The sequence below is a fragment of the Ambystoma mexicanum genome, chromosome 3q (assembly GCF_040938575.1).
Source record: "Ambystoma mexicanum isolate Mex_15411 chromosome 3q, UKY_AmexF1_1, whole genome shotgun sequence".
In the NCBI taxonomy this organism is placed as follows: Eukaryota; Metazoa; Chordata; class Amphibia; order Caudata; family Ambystomatidae; genus Ambystoma; species Ambystoma mexicanum.
Window position 1 is genome coordinate 588,982,987 of NC_090926.1, and position 19,488 is coordinate 589,002,474.

At 47.2% G+C, this 19,488-nt stretch overlaps 2 protein-coding genes across 4 annotated transcripts in view; one reads left to right on the forward strand and one right to left on the reverse strand.

The window, feature by feature from the left end:
• SLC25A17 (solute carrier family 25 member 17) overlaps positions 1 to 12,143 on the reverse strand; it is a 622,505-nt gene extending 610,362 nt beyond the window's left edge. For 2 of the 3 annotated variants that reach the window (XM_069654413.1, XM_069654407.1), the window contains exon 1: positions 12,012 to 12,143. Coding sequence is in view for 1 of the 3 variants with exons in the window: in XM_069654410.1 (XP_069510511.1) it covers positions 11,989 to 12,123 (135 nt within the window). In the remaining 2 variants the exon portion in view is untranslated. Of the gene's footprint in view, positions 1 to 11,988 lie in introns of all 3 variants that reach the window. The other variant, XM_069654410.1, reaches the window with a different exon arrangement.
• On the forward strand, positions 12,095 to 13,130 carry FHIT (fragile histidine triad diadenosine triphosphatase). Its single transcript, XM_069654416.1, has one exon. It carries the CDS (start codon positions 12,095 to 12,097, stop codon positions 12,548 to 12,550), a length of 456 nt encoding a protein of 151 aa, XP_069510517.1. The 3' UTR covers positions 12,551 to 13,130.
• Positions 13,131 to 19,488: the final 6,358 nt, after the last annotated feature.

Below are 19,488 nucleotides of genomic sequence, written 5' to 3' on the forward strand. Positions count from 1 at the left end.
GGTGCAGGAGGCATTACCAATCAGGTACACTGGTCCGGGGCATGCACTGGAACCCAGCGAGTGGGTGCTGATCAAGAACTTTGAGAGGAAAACATTGCTTGCACCAAGGTGGCGTGGACCCTATTTGATACTTTTAACAACGCCGACCGCCATCCGCGTGACGGAAGAAAAGCGTGGATACATGCAACAGATGCCAAAAAGGTCCCATCACCGTCTGAAAAACTGCCTGATCGAGACGACCAGAAAGTGACAGCGGTCCCAGAAACGAAAGAAACGGTTGCCAGTTCTTTGCCACAAAATCTGCCTGTTCCTGAAACGAAGCCTGAAAAGATTGCTGTAAAAGAGGAAGGGCAAAGAGTGCCCCAACGTTGTCCAGCAGAACCTGCAACACTGCTGGCTGACGCAAAACGTGTACCACTTTGGCACCCACCCTCTTACATTGCGCCACAGCCTGAAACGAAATCTGCATCATCACTTTGGCGCCCACTATCATCTGCCATTGTGCCACAGGCCGAATCAGAGCTTGAGTCTGGAAGTGCGTCCACACTATTCATTGATCACACGATACCAGGAGCAAGGCGGTATAATTTGCAGAACCGGAAGAAGGAGTGATCAAATCTCCATTTCTTTTGATCTTTGTTGCCTCTGTTTCCTATCACGGATGAAATAGGAACCAGAGGCTTAGAGAAGAGCAGCGTGAGGGTTGTGCAAATCGGACAGCCCAAGAGCGAGGCTCCTCGGTGCTAAAAAAATCCATGTGCAGATCACCCCTCCCGGACAAGAGGGGCTCACATGGTACGAAGGCAATGGTAACTGCTCTGGAGTTCTTTGAGCAATGTGCAGATGCACAGAGATCTTGCCCAACGTATAGCAATCCAGGCTGCTAAGAACTGGCCGAATAAACTGTTGATATTTACTGAATTTATTGACATCCGAACAAGAGAAATGAGGAGAGATAATCACGATGAACATTGCTGAAGAAAAGAAGAACTGTGAGAGAAAAATGCCAGAACCAGCTTTTGCCCCCTACTGCAACACTGCTGATAATCGGTTAAACATAGAGACTGGAAGGTTACACAAAAAGAATTGCTGAAAAAATTGTATGCTGATCTTAACAATAGTAATGTGCATAATGAGTACATTAGCCCCAATAATGACCATATTGGTATTATGGTATTTGGAAGAAATACACCCCTTAGAAATACTCTTGCCAGTTGAAAACATCTCCACTACTGAAAGCCCGGTCCATGTGATTACTTATACTTTGTCCCCAATGGAAGAAAGACACATGGAAGGTTATGGGAATATCACATTACTGCTAATAATGACTATGACTCACTCAATATTGAGAAAGAATAATTGCTGGTTATGTGCCCACTTGCCACAGCATGGTGGTCAGGGAATTGGTTGGTATGTGCAGCCCCTGCCATTGAGTTCTGCATGTTACGCATCACTGAGTGCATTATAATATGGGAAATGGAACGAAAGTGAAACTAGTCAGTCAATTAGATAGAACAAATATGAATGAATACGAAGAGATTATTATGAAACCGGTAGGTTGTTCTATATTTCACAAAGCACGGCCGATCACACCAGTAGTGATGCGACAAGACAGACTATTTGTGCCCTATAAATCATCTGTAATCACATTTCAAATTAGCCCAGAAGGAAATAAAGATACATTGCCCCCCTCCTATCCAGTAAATTACAGTCCACGCTCTGTCCCCTTTTGCCTGAGAAAGAAGGGTTCCTATTTGGTGGGGACATTCACTAGATGTATGAATATAGCATTCCTTGATAAGGAGCTAGAGCCAGTTTATGTAGGAGATCCTGTATATTTTATGTGTGGAGAAAAAGCGTATCCCTTGTTACCTAGAAACTGGGGAGGTACTTGTTACTTGGGATTTTTGTTCCCAGGGGTATTCCTTTCAAGAATAGCAGATATAGCCAAACTGGCCAGGTCAAGACCACGGCGGAATGAGGAGGGAGGTTTAATCGCAGAAGACAAAGCAAAATCATTCATACCATTTTGGTGCCAAGCAATAAACTTGTATAATATAAGACAACTGTCCAGGATTTTAGAGAAAATGATAAATGGGACAACAGATATATTATACAATATGACACTAGAGGAAAAAGGAATTAGATTAATGACATTCCAAAATAGAATGGCTCTTGATGTAATCATGGTTGATCGTGGCAGAGTTTTCAAAATTGTGGGATCAGCGTGTTGCGTATTTGTAAGCGACTCCTCCCCTACGATTTTCGAAGCGATAAGAAAGTTGCACGTTTTAAGCTCTGACCTTCACCCCCTGAAGGGAGCTGGGAATTAAACATAAGCTCCTGGTTCTGGGAAGTATTACGCTCGTGGGGATGGAAATTATTTGCGATCCTAGTAGCAGTGCTAGGAATATTCATGACATGTTGTTGTTGCATACACTGCTTACCCATAATATGTACTGAAATAAGCGAAGAGTGTGTACAGATGGTCGGAAAAAAGAGCACTACTAACTTAGTACTCACAGTAATAATGAATTAAAGACAGTAAAAGAATTCATGTCAATCAATATTGATGACAATGAGGAGGAGACCAGTAGTGTACAAGATTCAGTATTAGAATCAGAATCAGATACTTGGTCGGAAGAGGATGCAATGTACGGATGAGGCATTTGGCATACGGCCAAAAGGAGGGTTTGTCAGTCTAGAAAAAGTAGACACCCCTCAATCATAAGGCAATGTACTTTGTTGGCCGAAGACCAACCGCCTCATGTGTTTAGTATTAGAAATATATAGCCATAAGCTTGACTAAAGTGCGGCCATTTTGAAGTGACTGAAATCGTCATTTTGTTTTCTAACGTTTGCCTTTTGCTTTCTGTTAAAACTGCTTTGCTGAAAACTTATTCTGCTCCACCAGTACATCATTGTTCAAGTAAAGTGGAAGGTTGCGAGAGACTTGTTGAAACATAACGCAGCAACCCAGACAGAAATGCCCGGTCTCCTCCATCACAAATCCTTGGAAGTAAGCAGCGAGGCATTCTAATCAGTACACAGGTGCCAGCTAGTCTCGTTAATACAGTAGAAATGTTAGAAGCAAACATTAAATGGCTTGAATTATGCTCTTCTTTGCACCCCCCTTCCTGAGCCCTGCTGAGCCCTGGAGAGCAAGTTGGCCCCAGTACACAAATAGAAACTAGGAGATAGCAAGGCCTGGAATGTGTCTCTCCCCTGCACGCAGCTTGCTTGCAGAGAACAGAAGCAGTGTGTTCTTATAACAAATAATTGTGTCTACAGGCTCATGAAATTGCAAACTGTTGCTAAATAAATGTCTGAAGGTGTCATACTCGTCATCATTGTCAATCATTGTGCCCAATGGGAAATGTATTACGGGCGGTATTGGATGTGTCACTACTGATTGTAAGATGCTTGCTCTGTATATATGTAACTGTTGTACGATTCTCACTCTCTTGCGTCCCCTGGGGTCTGGAAACACACGTCGCGGGGCGTGGGACCCAGTTGGCCAACTGAGACTATTTGCTTTGCAATAAACCCTAGCTTTTGGGAATACAACCTCATGTTTGGCATATCAGTTCGTGTGTGGTGATTGTGCCTTGTTTCCATATGTGAGGGTCCCCTAGGGTCCCCTTCTCTCTAGGAAACGACACAGCGAAAGAACATAGCCCAATCCTCATGATCCAGGTCAACTAGACAGCAGCTGAATTCCTAATAGACACAGGTGCATCCGTAAATGTGATCAGCGAGGAGGTATACACGTGCATACCCCATGCCCCTCGCCTACAACCAGCCCGAGCGCTCATATTCCCCTACGGCTCCAAGACACCTTTAGCCTGCAAAGGATTTTTCATGGCATCATGCCGTTACAAAGATCATGCAAAACACATTCCCAGGCACGTCCTAGAAGCCGCCACCAACAGTGAGTGCATTCTTAGCTACCAAGCGGCCATTGAAATGGGACTAGTCCACATATTATATCGACTCATGGTGCAAAAATACCTGGACCCTACTGCGAGCATCGAGCAAGTCTTCCCCGCACTGTTCAAGGGCTTAGGGAAATTGAAGGACCGACAAATTGAATTACACAACGCCATCAGAGCTGCACTAGGAATCAACAAAAGAGTGCACATGACCGCAATCAGACACCAATACAAATGGTTATCCACCCATAACAAAATACAACTAAAAATCGCCTCTCTGACACACAAAGCACTACACAATGCTGCACCTAGCTACCTAATTGATAGAATATCTAGAAGAACTTCCAGTAGACCTACCAGAACTGCCAACACCAACTGCCTGCTAGTACCTAGATTCAAATCCTCCAAGATCGGCGGCAATAGTTTCCCCGTGAAGGCCGCTAAACTCTGGAACTCCCTGCCACACTAGCTGAGAGCTGACCTACCCTACTCTCACTTCAGAAAGAACCTCATTACCCACCTCAATCTGACTGAATAATAGTTTCCACTGAAACCATTGTACTCCAGTACTGCCTGCCTCTTAGATTGTAACTTTTTGCATACGCTTGCACACTATGATGTAAATAACTCTGTCCTTCTGCGAAATTTGACTACTTGTATATTGTAATATCTTTTGTGAAATTTGACTACCTGTATATTGTGTTTTGTACACTATGTAACCTTGTAACCCTTGCATAACCTTGCTGCGCCCTGTTACTCCCGGGTCTGGTGCAGTTTATAAATTCAATAAACAAACAAACAAACATCGACACCAGCATCCCACCAGTGGCACAGCATTACAGGGGAATCCCCATCAATATTCAGAAGCAAGCGGAAAATTAACTAACGAAACTATTGGAGGCAGACATAATCGAGCCAGCAGAAGGTCCCACACCGTGGGATTCCCCCATAGTGCCCGTGCCCAAGAGAGACTCGTCCGACATTCGCATATGTGTGGACATGAGAAGACCAAATGAAGCCATCTTGAGAGAACGCCACCAGGCCCCCTGCATCACTGACATGGTGCACCTCCTAAATGGGGCCACAGTCTTCTCAAAACTAGATCTTAACAAAGGCTATCACCAACTAGAACTCAGCAAGAGGTCCAGAGACATAACAACCTTCGTCACTCACCTTCACCTATATAGATATAAACGACTGAATTTCGGCGTGTCGTCAGCGGCAGAAATTTTTCAGGCAGAGATCCACAATGTAATCAAGCATGTGCCAAATTGTCTGAATTACAGCGATGACATCATGGTATTTGGCTGAACACAAGAACAGCACGACGACACTCATGTGGGTATGCATGGCCATCGTGGAAGCCCAATTCACACTAAACAAAGAGAAATGTGAATTTCGGAAAAGAACACTCTGCTTCTTTGGCCACATCTTCTCTGAGAAGAGTATGACACCAGACCCGGTGAAGATCAGCGCGCTGACGGCGCAGATCCACCTAACTATACATCCGACCTCAGTCAGGTCCTTCCTGGGACTAGGGAGCTATTGCACGCGCTACATCAGGGACTTTGCGTCCGTCAGTGAGCCCCTCAGGGCACTCACCAAACTCAACACTGAATTAATCTGGTCGGCCAGGTGTCAGGAAGCATTTCAACTCATTAAAGACTGCATCGCTGATGCTAAAAACATGGCCTACTTTGATCCCAGAAAGACCACAGAACTGGAAAGGCACCAAACTAGTGATACCACGCAACCTGCGACAAAAGGTCTTCGAACTAGCACACGAGGGACACCGGGGTATAGTGTCCACAAAAAGAATGTTTAGACAAAAACTGTGGTTTCCCCACCTCGATTCACTAGTAGAGGAACTGCTCAAGAACTGCCCCACCTGTGCTGTCATAAACACCCACACCGCACCTGAGCCACTGTGAATGACTGCACTTCCTGAAGGAACATGGGAAGAGATAGCGGTAGACTACTTTGGACCACTGGAAGGGAGGAGCACATATTAGTGGCAGTCGATGAATACTTGCGATACCCGGACCTACAAATAGTACTGTCCACGTCAGCACACCATGCCATTCCTGCTCTTGACAGAATGTATGCCACGTATGGCGTACCCAAAATTGTGAAAAACGATAATGGGCCCCCATTCACCGGGCAGGACTTCAAAACCTTTGCAGAATACATGGGATTTCGACATCGCAAAATAGCACCTCTATGGCCACAAGCCAATGGCATGGTAGAAAGATTCATGAGCAACATCAAGCGCGCTACTCAGATAGCGCGGCTCACCGGGGAACCGGTAGAAAAACTGTTGTGCCAGCTAATGTGAGACTATAGAAATACCCCACACAGCACCACCGGAAAAGCACCCTCAGAAGTGATGTTTGGAAGAATAATCAGGCACCCTCAGAAGTGATGTTCGGAAGAATAATCAGGACAAGACTCCCACACATCACGGCAGATGAAGAAAGATACGAAGGCAACCCAGAAATGCGAAGAAAAGACGCTTTCATGAAAGAAGACATGAAAAGGACCACTGACACTAGAAGACAGGCAAGGGAAAGTGATCTGGCACCAGGGGACATCGTCAAAGTCAAACAACAGCAAGGGCGCAAGAACGTGGCCACGTTCATTGAGGAACCCCTCACAATTGTTAAGACAAAAGGTTCACTCATCACTGCGGAAGGTGAACAGAAATCCATAACAAGGAACTCGTCCCATTTCAGGCAGTTGCCTGGGATCATACCTGTAGTAGAGACCCTCTCACCTGATGCCAGCCACATCTGGGACACACCCTATGAAGGGGACAGAGAGGACAGAGAGGATTTCTTTTGCACCTTGGCTATAATCTCGCATTTAGCCTGTGCCTACCTGTTGTTGCATCATTTGAACTGCCCTTTTGCACCTTAGCTATAATCTCGAATTTAGCCGGTGCCTACCTGTGGTTGTATTACTGAAACTGCCCTTCTTGCAATATAACAGTGATTTTAATCTGTAACCACGGCTGTACTCTAATTGAAGTTGCCCTCCTCCGCGCCACACTAGCTAGCTCGAACCTAGTCCCTGCCCACCTTGCTGTGTCAACAACCGAACTGCCCACTCTCTGCTCAATTCCAATTATGATCCTTTGGCTCACACTCACCATGTTCCCTTTTTGCATCATAAACAATAACACTCCATGTAGCAATAACAGCTACATACCATACAACAATGGACTAGCCAAACTAGGCTGCCCTAGGCACCACCCCATCCCCTGCCCCACACCCTTCCTCCCCTCCCTTCCACCTTTCACACACACCACTCACCAACAACTTATCGCTAAAAGCAAGGCCACACCAGCCGATATCCTACCTAACAGTACCAACTCAACTAATGCCGACCACATTGCCTCCAACCCTCTCCTTCCTAATCCATTAGATCACTGCCCCACAATCTACCCCACCCTCCAGGACCACAATAATAGACTCGGCGCTAGACTCCCCACCACATCTAGCAAACTGCCTACCAAACCCATGACTAAGATCACAACCACTAAGGATAGCGCTAAGACCACTGACACGACTTCTCTAAAAGGTGCACTACTCAATGTTAGATCTCTAGTAGCCCACCCCACCGAAATTGCTGATATTATCCTCTCAGGAGACCTCGACTTCCTTGCTACTACAGAAACTTGGTTACATGAAGCAGCAGGACCCTACCTCACTCTTGCCATCCCCGACAACTACTCTATCCTCAGAGCAGACAGACCTAATGCTCGCGGAGGAGGTGTAGCTATCATTTTCAAATCCTCACTCGACTTCAGACCTATCACCTCCCCCCCGCTAAAGTCCTGCGAGCACCTCACCTTCAAAGTACAAACCACCCCTAAGAGTAGCATTACCTTGCAACTAATATATAGGCCCCCAGGCCCCACAGGCTCCTTTGAGGAAGACATTACCACTCTCATAGCAGAGAACTCCAAACCCCACTCCCAAAATATTATTCTAGGAGACTTCAATTTAGGATTTAATGACCCTAACGACTTTCCAGCTGCTTCCTTGGCCAACGCCTTATCCGAGCACGACTTCACTCAAGTCGTTACACTACCTACCCACCAGAAAGGTAGAACCATTGACTGGGTCGCAGCCCACAACTGCAATATCACCTGCAAAGCCCCACAACCTCTTGTATGGACTGACCACTCCCTCATATCACTCGACATGAACCTAAATAATCCTAACCCCAAGCAGCGCCCCTATACCCCAGCCTGCCTGACTAGAAACAAGCGCAATATCTCTGTGGAGACCCTCACACCTCTGATCCTCCCCTTTCTAAACACACTCCCTGCCACCACCGACCTTAACCTTCTAGTCAACACCTACAATGATGCCCTCATCAGCGCCATTCATGCTGTTGCACCCCTAAAGGAACGCAAAGGTAAACCCATAGCTCACTTGAACCCTTGGTTCACACCGGAACTCAAAACTATAAGAAAAAAGAAAGCCAAGATGGAAACCTTATGGAAAACCAACCCCACTGCAGAAAATAAATCCAATCTCAAAACCATTTCCTCCTTCTATAAGAAAGAGATAATCCGCACTAAAAAAGAAACCTACAATACTAGAATAAATAATGCCCAATCTTCTGCTAAAGAACTCTTCACCATCCTGAAGGAATTAGAAAACCTGAACCCTCCTACCGATACCTGTGTGAAGGACAAGCCATGGTGCACCAGTATCCAAAATGCCCTGGCCAACAAAATGAATGGTCTCCAAAACAAAATTGAGGCTAAAAGACTACAACTCTCAAACAGCAATGCCATCAGACCTAGCACACCCACCCCGATCAGTAACACCTCCGGCTTCACTTTCAAACCGGTTACTATACCTGAAATCCCAAAAATCATAGCATCCCTTAAACCTTCTAATTGTAAAGGGGACAGCTGCCCCGCCCAGATCATCAAAGATGCTGCACGAGACCTAGCCCCCTTCATCTCCAAACTAGTAAACGTATCCTTCTCGACCAATTCTGTACCCAACAACCTGAAACAGTCCTGGGTTCTCCCCCTCCTAAAAAAAACAATCTCTCGACCCGGCCATACCCACCAATTACAGGCCTAACACTACGGTCCCTTTCCTGCTAAAAATCCTTGACAGAGTCGCCTACCTGCAAATCCAAGATTACTTGGAGACCAATCAACTGTTAGGCCTGCGTCAATCTGGCTTTCGTCCTCAACACGGAACAGAAACGGCCCTTGTTGACCTCAAAAGTCAGATTGATGACATCAAGGACAAAAACAAAGCAGCTATCCTACTCCTCCTAGACCTCTCAGCAGCCTTTGACCTGGTTGACCACAAAATACTCTGCAACCACCTCTCTTCTGCTGCCCACTTCTCACCCTCTGCTGTCACATGGATACAATCCTTCCTAGCCAACAGAACCATGAGGGTTTTCTCATCTTTGGCTGCAGCAGACCCCATCCCCATCACATGCGGTGTCCCACAAGGGTCCTGCATCTCCCCTACCCTCTACAATATCTTTACAAAACCCCTCTTTGACAAACTGGACCATCTGGGTGTCACCTACACCAACTACGCAGATGACACCCAGATACTCCTCACCATCACTGGCAACTACAACACTGACGCCACCAGGATCAACGAAATCTTTGCCATCATTCAGGCATGGATGGCCACACACGGCCTCTGCCTGAATGATGAGAAGACCGAGCTCCTCCTGGTCGGGTCCCCCAATAACCTACAGAAACTCAGCCCCGACTACTCCAAATTCATCATAGATGGCAACATCATTCCAGTTGTGAATAACGTGAAAACCTTAGGCTTCTACCTTGACGCCAATACCAACCTCTCCAAACAAGTTAATATGACCGCCTCAGCTACCGCCTACACGGGAAAATTAATCAGGGCTTGTAGACCTTTTCTATCTACAAATAGCTGCCTCATTCTGGCGAGGGCCCTCATACAATCGAAGCTTGATTATTGCAACAGCCTCTACCTTGGTGCCAACCAAGCTATAATCAAGAAACTTCAGACCCTCCAGAATAATGCGCTGAGAGCAGCATTAAATTTTCCCAGGAGAGAGCACATCTCCCTTCTGGGGCCTGGGTCCTAAATACCTTCAACTCTCTCTTCCCAAATATTTTCCTTCCCGAACCCTTTGCTCATCCGCCTCCAATTCCCTCAGGGTTAGCCGCTTCTCGAAGCAACGAGCAGGGGGTAGATCTCTCTCCGCGGCAGGGGCCTCCCTCTGGAACAGCCTTCCTGCCTCCCTGAAACTTGAGGAGAACCATCTCCGGTTCCGGAAGCACCTCAAAACCTTCTGCTTTCTCTCTCCCTCTCCCCTGCTGAACAGCTAATTAATTCTTCACTGAAACTGCACTTATCATGCAACTGGACCACTCTAAACGGCCTCGGTCCTGGGCCCAGCCACTCTCCTCTTGCACTGATGCCCTGGAACCCCTTTGCACTGCGGGACTGTCTCTGTATCCCTACAGCCCCCCCCCCTTCCCCAGCACTTGCTCTGCACTTACCACCAGCTGGCCCTATTTATTTATTTATTACTTTACGCCACTTACCTTGTACTGCACTTCCCGCCCTCCCCTTCCCCTTGCACTTTTCCCCCTCCCCCACCCCTGCACTTGCGTGATCTGAATGACACCTGGCCTAGTAGGATCGTTGTCCGTCTCCCCTTGTCCCTCCCCTCCCTGCCTCGTCGGGCCTTGAAACTCCTGTGTATAGGCGCGTTACAAATACCATATCATATCATATCATATCATAACATAAGAATATCCTGTAAATGGTTATCTATTCAACAAAAAATCGACCTGAAAACCCTCTGTCTCACCTATAAAGCCTTAAATCACCTAGCCCCCCAGTACTTCACCAATAAACTCTTCCTCAAGCCTAACACAAGATTCACCAGATCATCCAATACTCTCTGCCTCACCGTGCCCAGATTCTCCGCCAAAAGAGCGGGGGGCTCGAGCTTTACTGTCCTCGCCCCTCAACTCTGGAACACCCTGCCATTGAGTATTAAATTGACCAAATCCTTCCAATTGTTCAGAAGATTAGTCATTAGCTGGCTTCTGGAGAAGGCAATCCTCAGATAAACTAAGCTCAGTCCCAACTGCATATATGGTACATACTTCGAATAGATAGACTAAGCTCAGTACCAACTGTATATATTGTACATACTTTGAAATGCTTCCTATTACCTGCCTGTACATACTATATTTGGCATCTTAAAGCCACAATTGTATAACTGCTTATTTACTGTAACTATGTAACCTGTCCTTAAGCGCCCATTTACCCCTGGGTCTGGAGCACTATACTAAATAAAACAAACAAACAAACAAACAAACAAGACTCCAACAATGAGATGTCACTCTGGATGCCTCCCAATCAACCTGAAAGGACAGACCTACGGCCTCAGAGAGTCAGGAAGAAACCCCACCGGCTCACTGAGGAAATGAATTGAAGATAGGACTTCATGTTTAGTACAGGGGGGGTGTGGTGTCGTCACCGCCTCATGTCACGTGGGGAGGGCCCCGGGGCAGCGGGAAGGGGAGGAGCAAGTAAGGGAAAGGAAACGTCAGTTCCCATGAAGTTGTGCATGAATAAAGTTGTGTTGCACCCCAGCTGCGGTGTCTGCCTCTCCTTGAATGGTGTGGAGAACAAATGCAGTTCGGAGTGTCAGGCGGTCCACAAGGGACAGAACAGAGCAGAGAAGCCAATGATATACCTTTAAATAACATATATATATATATATATATATATATATATATATGTATATATAAGAAATGGAAGCAAGAGATACTAAAAGTCGGATAAATGCAATTATAATCAAAAGTTTTTGTTCTTACACACTCTGTGTTTTCTCTTTGTATGTTTATGCTTTTGTGTTGTTTCTAACTTTTGATATCTGTCCACCTCGTTTAAAGTGTGTGCTTGTTTTTTCTGCTTGTTTGGATGGGTGTCAGCTTGTTTGGGGCTTATTTCGGAAGGGCATTCCGCTTATTTTTTCGTTCCGACCTGGCTAACACTGATTGTACCTGCCACACCACACTGGACACACCTTCAGACAGCTTCTTCGAAAAGACCTGCCAGGCAGAACAGTGAGCTTCAGCTTCCGTCTTCTTATCCCCGACTCCGCTCGCCATGACGTTTCGATTCGGACAGCACGTCATTAGTTCATCGGTAGTGTTCCTGAAGACCGAGCTGTCCTTTGCTCTCGTGAACCGGAAGCCGGTGGTGCCTGGTCACGTCTTGGTGTGCCCGCTGCGCCCGGCTGAGCGCTTTCACGACCTGCGGCCAGAGGAGGTCTGTGATCTATTCTGCACTACGCAGCGCGTGGCCAGTGCGGTGGAGACCCAATACAGCGGTACTTCGCTTACCATCTCCGTGCAGGACGGACCCGAGGCTGGGCAAACTGTGCCGCACGTGCATGTCCACGTGTTGCCTCGAAGAGCAGGGGATTTTGCCCGCAATGACAACATATACGAACAGCTCCAGGATCATGACAAGGGGGGTAACGCATCGCCGCCAAAATGGCGGTCCGAGGAGGAGATGGCATCTGAAGCCGCAGAGCTGCGGAAATATTTCATTGAATCGTAGACTATCAAAGGCTGAACGCCACTTCACTCCAATACGTTGCTTTGAAAATACTGTAACAAGATATAAAGTTTACGGTGGCACCAACGTGTCGCTGTGCCACTCGTAATCACGAGCTTCGATCCGCAGAACCTGTAGATTTCAGTACGAGTCACAGCTTAGATGTGCTCCGGGTCATTCCCCCTCGTTTCCCCAGGCGCTCCGTGTGACCCCGACGCACGAGTCTTAATGGCTACCCTCGAGCTACAGTGGGCGGTTTACGGGTAACATCCTAATGGGATTTTATTGTAATTCATCAAGCCCTGGAGACCAACGCAATTTTATGATCCGTGTTATGCGTCAACGTTCTCTAACCTCGCCTGGCAGATGGCGGTTTGAGAAAGAGATGGCTGCTGAACGACAACAATGCGCAACAGAGGTCTCTATAGTATGGTGGCTTCAAGTAAAAGCCCCAGTGATACATTTTAATTTCATTAGCAGCTGGTGCTGGTTAGTGTGATGGGCGTGTTTGTTCTTATTGACCACATGCATTGTATACATCTCTGAAGCCGTTGAAAAATAAAAATGTTCCTGTTAGTTTTCACATTTATTTAGTTATATCAAACAAATCGTGACACGTGCTCTCCAATTACTCTGCATCTCGATATGAGATAATTTCCCCACGCCCAACATATGTCGGTCTGAGTACATCCCTGAAATAGGCACGCAAGGGTTCTCTAGGCTCTCCTATTGATGCAATTGATTGAGCAACCAAAAGCCAAGTGCCCAGGTAGAGCTAAGCATACAAACATGCAGAATAACACAGGTGTCGCTTACAATCAAGTGATGTCCACGATAAGTGTATCTCAAATACTAAACTCTATATACATTTCATGGTAACTGATAATGTGACCCACACCACAACGGAAGATATTTTAATTGGTTTTCGTCTAATCGGGAATGGTTCCTATGTTAGTTATCCTTTAAAATCGCATGCTGAATATTCTTCATATACCGGTCTTAAAAAAAGAATGTAATTGAATACTAAAAATACTGATTATAGTCTTCTAATGATAAAAAAAGACATTAAATACTAAATGTGTTCAAATTTAGGGGAAGGGTTACAATGGTATCCAGTGATAGCATCGCAACCTTACCGTCTGTTTATTATAACACACTTCCTAGAATGCTGTGTTTGTTAAGTAAAGAAATGCAGAAACCAAATCATGCTGCCTCAGAGCACACATGGATGAAACCAGGCCTACTGAATGAGATGTGGAGAAAATATGTATTTGAAGATGCATTTGAACAGACTGGATGCAGTGAGGGTCAGTTGAATGAAAGCAGGTATGTGGTTGGGCACCCCTCATTAAATAAAGCCTAGAAAAGAACACAGTGCATTACCTCCACGTCCACTCTTCCTCGTCCCAGTACTTCATGAGGCCCCTGCCTCCGACACAGGACCTTCTTCTATTTCTTTAAATTCCTATAACTCCTCCCCCACATCCTCGTCACTGTTTAATTTTTACTGCCTCCGGCAGGTTGGACTTTTTCGTCCCGGTGCGGGGCACTGGGGAGCACCGATTGCTGGCCCCTGGGGGGGGGGGCTGTGTGGCGGGGCCCTTGGCTCCCTCAGGTGCGGCGCTGCTCCTGGGTCACCTGCGGGGCTTGGGGTCACAGTTGAGCGGGATTGCCTCGCTCGGTTCTTTGCTGGGCTCCGGACCGCAGCGTGAGCATTGTGTCCCGGGTCCTGCATGGCCCGGGGGAAGGTAAGGAGAGGGGAGGACTGAGCTTGATATTTTTCCCCTCTCATGCTGGTATGGCTATCTTGACTCCTTCAACATGCCGTTTCCTCGTGCTTTGTATACACATCTTTGTTGGAAATGATGGCAAGCACTTGGCAGTATGGGCTAGCCTTCCCTTTTTGTTGTGAGGCCTCTCTGCTTCTTGTCGTGGGGTGACGGTGGCAGAGAGTCTTTGAAAGTGCTGGGGCTCTGTTCTGTCACAGGCATGTCACATACCACCCACTCCTCAGACACACGCAGCCCAGGATGCACCGGATGTTGGCTGCATTCTTTGCGTGCAGCCTGTGAAAACGGTGCAGATTTGGACGCGTCTGCAAGCGGCCTGAAGGGTACCGGCCTGGCATAGTCTACACTTCGGGTTCGAGTCTCTGCGGTGCTGACTCGGCATTTCATCCTTCCTAGACCGACGCATTGGGACGATTTAGAGCTTGGGGCTACCAGCTACTGGATACAGGGCTCAAGCCACCTCTCAGTAAGGTGGCAAGTTAGTGGTGTGTTTGGGTCTGTGCTAGCTATGGACGCAGACTCCTTGTCCTGTCCTCTTCCTCTGAACTGCACGAGGGAAGGTCAAAGGAGATGATTTTCTTTTCCCTTGTCCGGCATGGAATTATAGAAAATGCATCATGGAAGTAATGGCCATTCAGAGGGTCCCCAGTGTCTCTTCTTTTAGGGCCTAGGTCCTCCGGTGCTGACGTGTTGCTTTCACGCCTCCTCTCAGACTTGTGGCAAGTGATATGGCACATGGTGGCACATGTCTGTGCTTAGAGGGGTTCTCAGAGCCCCTGGTGCCGGTGGAGGGGAATGTCACTTGAGTGGGTTTTTCGAGTGTAGGAATACCCCGGGTGGAGGGTTGCCTTTGATGTCTGCTATCCAGGATGGATTGCTTTGCCCTGCTTTGTGACAGTACTCTGCCCTTTTGACGCCAGCCTGGTGGCTCCTCTGTCGGCTGGGGGGGCCCTGGTCTGCTGGACTTCTGGGCTGTCCTGTATCTTCCTTTTGATAAGTCAGATCTTTTTGTGGGCTGACAAGCATGCTGTTATATTGTGGCGCAGGCATGCTTCAACGTCCTGTGATTTTCCTCTGGTGCAAGTGCAGTGACTGGCGGTTTCCCTGGCTCCTCGTCTCTATCTTCTCTGAGGTGTATGGGACCGGTGGGGTTCGGCTTCCTGAGTAATGGGTTCCTTCCGGAGGGGGGGTATCGGTTGCAGTTGTCTCCTCCTGTCCAGGTTTGCATGGTTAGGACTTTGGTACCCAGCTCACGGTCCAAGTAGTTGGCCATGGGATCCGTTCTCTAGAAAGGATTGTTGTGGGTTACCGTCTTGCCCGTTCCTCTCCCTGTTCAGGGTCAAGTTTTCTACTTGCGGGTGTTCCTGGTCCCTATGCCTTCTAGGATGTGTCAACTGCTTATGGGTCTTAAGACCCTGCACTGCTTGTCCGGATGTCTGGGGAGAGTGTACTCTGGATGTTGTGCAGGGGGGGGGGCGCTTGCTGGCTGGTCTGGGCTGGGTTCTCAGAAGGCAGTGTGTCTCGGCTCGCCTGTTGCTGAAGTTACGGGGCACGTGGCGTCTTGCGTTTTTTCGGTTCCTTGAGCCCGTCTTCGGTTATGTCCCCTGGTGTCTTATACTCTCTCCCACTGGTTTCCGACATCTCGGCTTTCGTAGTTGTGTTTTCGGTGTCCCCAGCGCTGCGAGTCTCCCTGCTGTGGTGGCGGGGGGGTTTCAGGTCTACAGGCTGAGGTGTGCATGGTCCCATCCTCCTGTGGCCTCTCTTACTACCGACGCCAGCAGAAAGGGTCTACATTGGGGGTCCTCTCAGCTCAAGGGTTGTGAGATCTGGGGAGAGCTGGCGATCATCCAATTGGCAAGAATTGTGCCATTGTCCAAGCTCTGGTGTACTACAAGGAGTTGCTGGACGGTCGGCGGTTTTCATCCGATCGGACAATACGACGGCCTTGGCATATGTCAACTGCAAAAGCGGTTCCGGCTGTTCCTTGAATGCTCTGGCAGCGCTGATAGGCATCTGGGAGAAATCTCATCTGGTGTCTCTGGTGGCCTCACGTATCAGAAGGGTGGACAATGTTCAAGCGGATCTTCTCAGATGCTGGTTTTCACTCCTCGGCGGAACTGGTCCTGTTGGCCCAGGTCTTTGCAGTGACCTGTGTCAGATTAGGGTCCCCGGTTCTAGACCTGTTTGCATCCCCGGCAGAAGTTCGCCTCTTCTGCTCTCGGTTTCAGGCCGGGGGGATTGGGGAATGGACGCCCTCTCTGTACAGTGGCCTTGGGGTTTTCCTTTATGCCTTTCCGCCTATTCCCCTTCTGCCCTGGGTGGTTTGGCGCATCAGAGTGTCCAGGGTGACTGTGTTGTTGTTAGCTCAGTTCTGGTCCCGCCGGAGTTGGCTCCCCTCTCTGTTGGAGCTTCGGTCCTAGGAACCTTGGCTGATTCCGAGGTGGCCGTGTCCTCTTCAAGGGGATCTGCGGTTGGAATTCCACTGGATGCAATGGGCAGTGTGGCTATTGCTCAGTCTAGGTTGATATCTCAGGGGTTCTCAGATCCTGTAGTTGAGTACATAATGGATGCTCTTAGACCCTCCACTCTGAAGGTGTTCTGATAAAGGGCTTCCCCCTTGGGATCTCCCTCTTGTATTACGGTTTCTTCAAGGACCTCCTTTTGAGCCCTTTTCCGAGATTGATATCAAACATCTTACACTGAAATCTGCTTTTCTTATTGCCTTCGCTTCTGCCCGTAGGCTTGGGGAGATTGGGGCTCTCTTATGTCACCCTCCTTTCCTGAGGGTGCTGCCAGACTCGGTGCTGCTGAGGTGTGGTCCGAAGTTCCTCCCTTAAGTTGTATCTCGGTTTTCATACCTCTCAGGATCTGGTTCTCCCTGACTTCTTTCATGATCCGAGAATGCATGAGGAGGTGGCTTGGCTTAACATTATGTCCGGCGGGACGTGTTGGAGTATTTGGCTAGGTTTGCTTTTTCCCACCAATCTGATAGTCTTCTGATTGCTTGTGGTCCGGCTGGGGCTGGGCAAAACGCATCTGTGGTTTCCATTTTCTGATGGTTCCGGGTTGTGATCCCAGTGCCTATATGGCTTTTGGCCTGCCTGTGCCTGCGCACGATCCGGGGCGGTCCGCCAGGGGTTTGGCGGCTTCCTGGGCCGATGCAAGGAGGGTTTTTCTCTGCAAGAGATTTGTATGGCTGCCGCCTTGGCTGGTCTAGGGATTTCCATCAACCGCTATGGGTTGTGTTTCTCCCACTCGGGGGGCGGGGGGGGTTGGTTCCTTCGTGGTTGGAGTTTTATCTGTGGGGATGTGAATTTATTGTGGGCGTGTTTGCTGCACTGTTTTTAGCTCTGTTTCTCATTGGGACCTTTTCCCCGTTGCTGCTTTGGTATAACTCATGAAGTAAGTACTGGGACGAGGAAGAGTGGATGTGGAGGTAATGCTCTGATTACTTACAAATAATCTTCATTACTCCTAGTCCTACTCTTCCTCGTCACAGTACCGACGACCCTCCTTGCGGGGAAGGTCCCGTGCTTTGGCTTGGTAATATGAAACTGAGTGACGTGGATGTGGGGGAGGAGTTATAGCAATTTAAAGAAATAGAAGAAGGTCCTGTGTCGGAGGCAGGGGCCTCATGAAGTAAGTACTGTGACGAGGAAGAGTAGGAGTAATGAAGATTACCGGTAAGTAATCAGAGCAATATTTAACCGTTATCTCTCAGATCTCCAGGCAGCAAGGACCGAAGAACACGCATGCCCTCCATGACTCAGCATGACTCGGCTACAGTAGTTGCGGTATGCAAACGTTCTTGTTTTGGACTACACTCGTAGGGGTCTACAATGTCTACTAAATCCGTTGGCAAAGTATTCGGAAGAAACTGGGTTAACAGTAAACCAAAAACGAACCTAGTGATATTTAAAAAGGGAACAAGCTTTACCCAGATTAAATTCCTATGGAAACTAAATAGTGCACTCCTAGATATTGTGCTTCACTTTGAATTTCTTGAAGTAACCATTGGTAATAGATTAATGTTGCATGACCATTTTGAAAAAAATTAAGCTGGCGAGTCTCCACTTATTGGGTGGAATTAAATCTTTTGCTTTAAAACATGGGGGTTACTCCCTTAATTTGATCGTAAAGATCTGTATTTATTTGTTTTCAGTTCTAGTAGAACTTTAGCAAAAACTTTACATCTATTAGAAATTAAATATAATCGTAGTTTATTCAACAGATACATACATTTTATATAATCAACAGTATCTAAAACCCAGTGTATAACCTGTCCATAAAATTACTCGGCAATTGAATAAAATCACTTTTTGTCCCCTATTTCTTAAATACATTTCTCCTTAAAAGAGAACAATCTTCATATTTCATCACCATTAAAATGCATTAAAAACGATATCTAGACATTTCCAACCATATCATAACGTATTTATTACTTATTTACCTACTTTAAAAAATATAATAAAAGGATTCCTGTACGTTGCCCTACTTTATCACTTGCACGCGCTTTAGTCCCTCAGTTTTGTGCTCCTACTCTAGTTACTAAAGCTATCAAATTTGTTTCTCCCAATGTCATGAGACTTCAACATGTTTCCCACGGCCCACACTCTCCGACTCATAGGTGGATCCCAGTTCCTTCAACGCTGGGCGCTCAGGCTGTTCTAGATTTAATATATTCAGGGCCCCCTATTCTTGAGCAGCTGGGTACTTATGGATACAATCCCCAGCCCCAGACTTGGGTATTCCATAGGAGCAGATGGAGGAAGGCCAAAGTCTCTTCCAGATCAATATTTCCATCTGATTTAACCAGCCCATATTCCTCATTAGCAATGCTTCTAATCCGTATAACACCATGGGGCAGAAGCACTACCCATAAAGCGCTAATATCCCCTCTATTGTATAGCCAGCGGTTTTCTTTGCAAATTTTCACAGTGAAGCTAATTGTCTAGCTTTCCTTATTTTAGCCTCCTTTATATGACAGTAACTGGCATCACTTGACAACTCTAGCCCCAAATACATACAACTCTGCCCAGTGTGGTTGCTATATACAACTTCTGGACAGTTTTTGATACATTGATGATCAATTTGTACTCTAATGCATAACAATGCAATTTCGTTCAGCGTATCTTTCGTTCCTCTATAAGT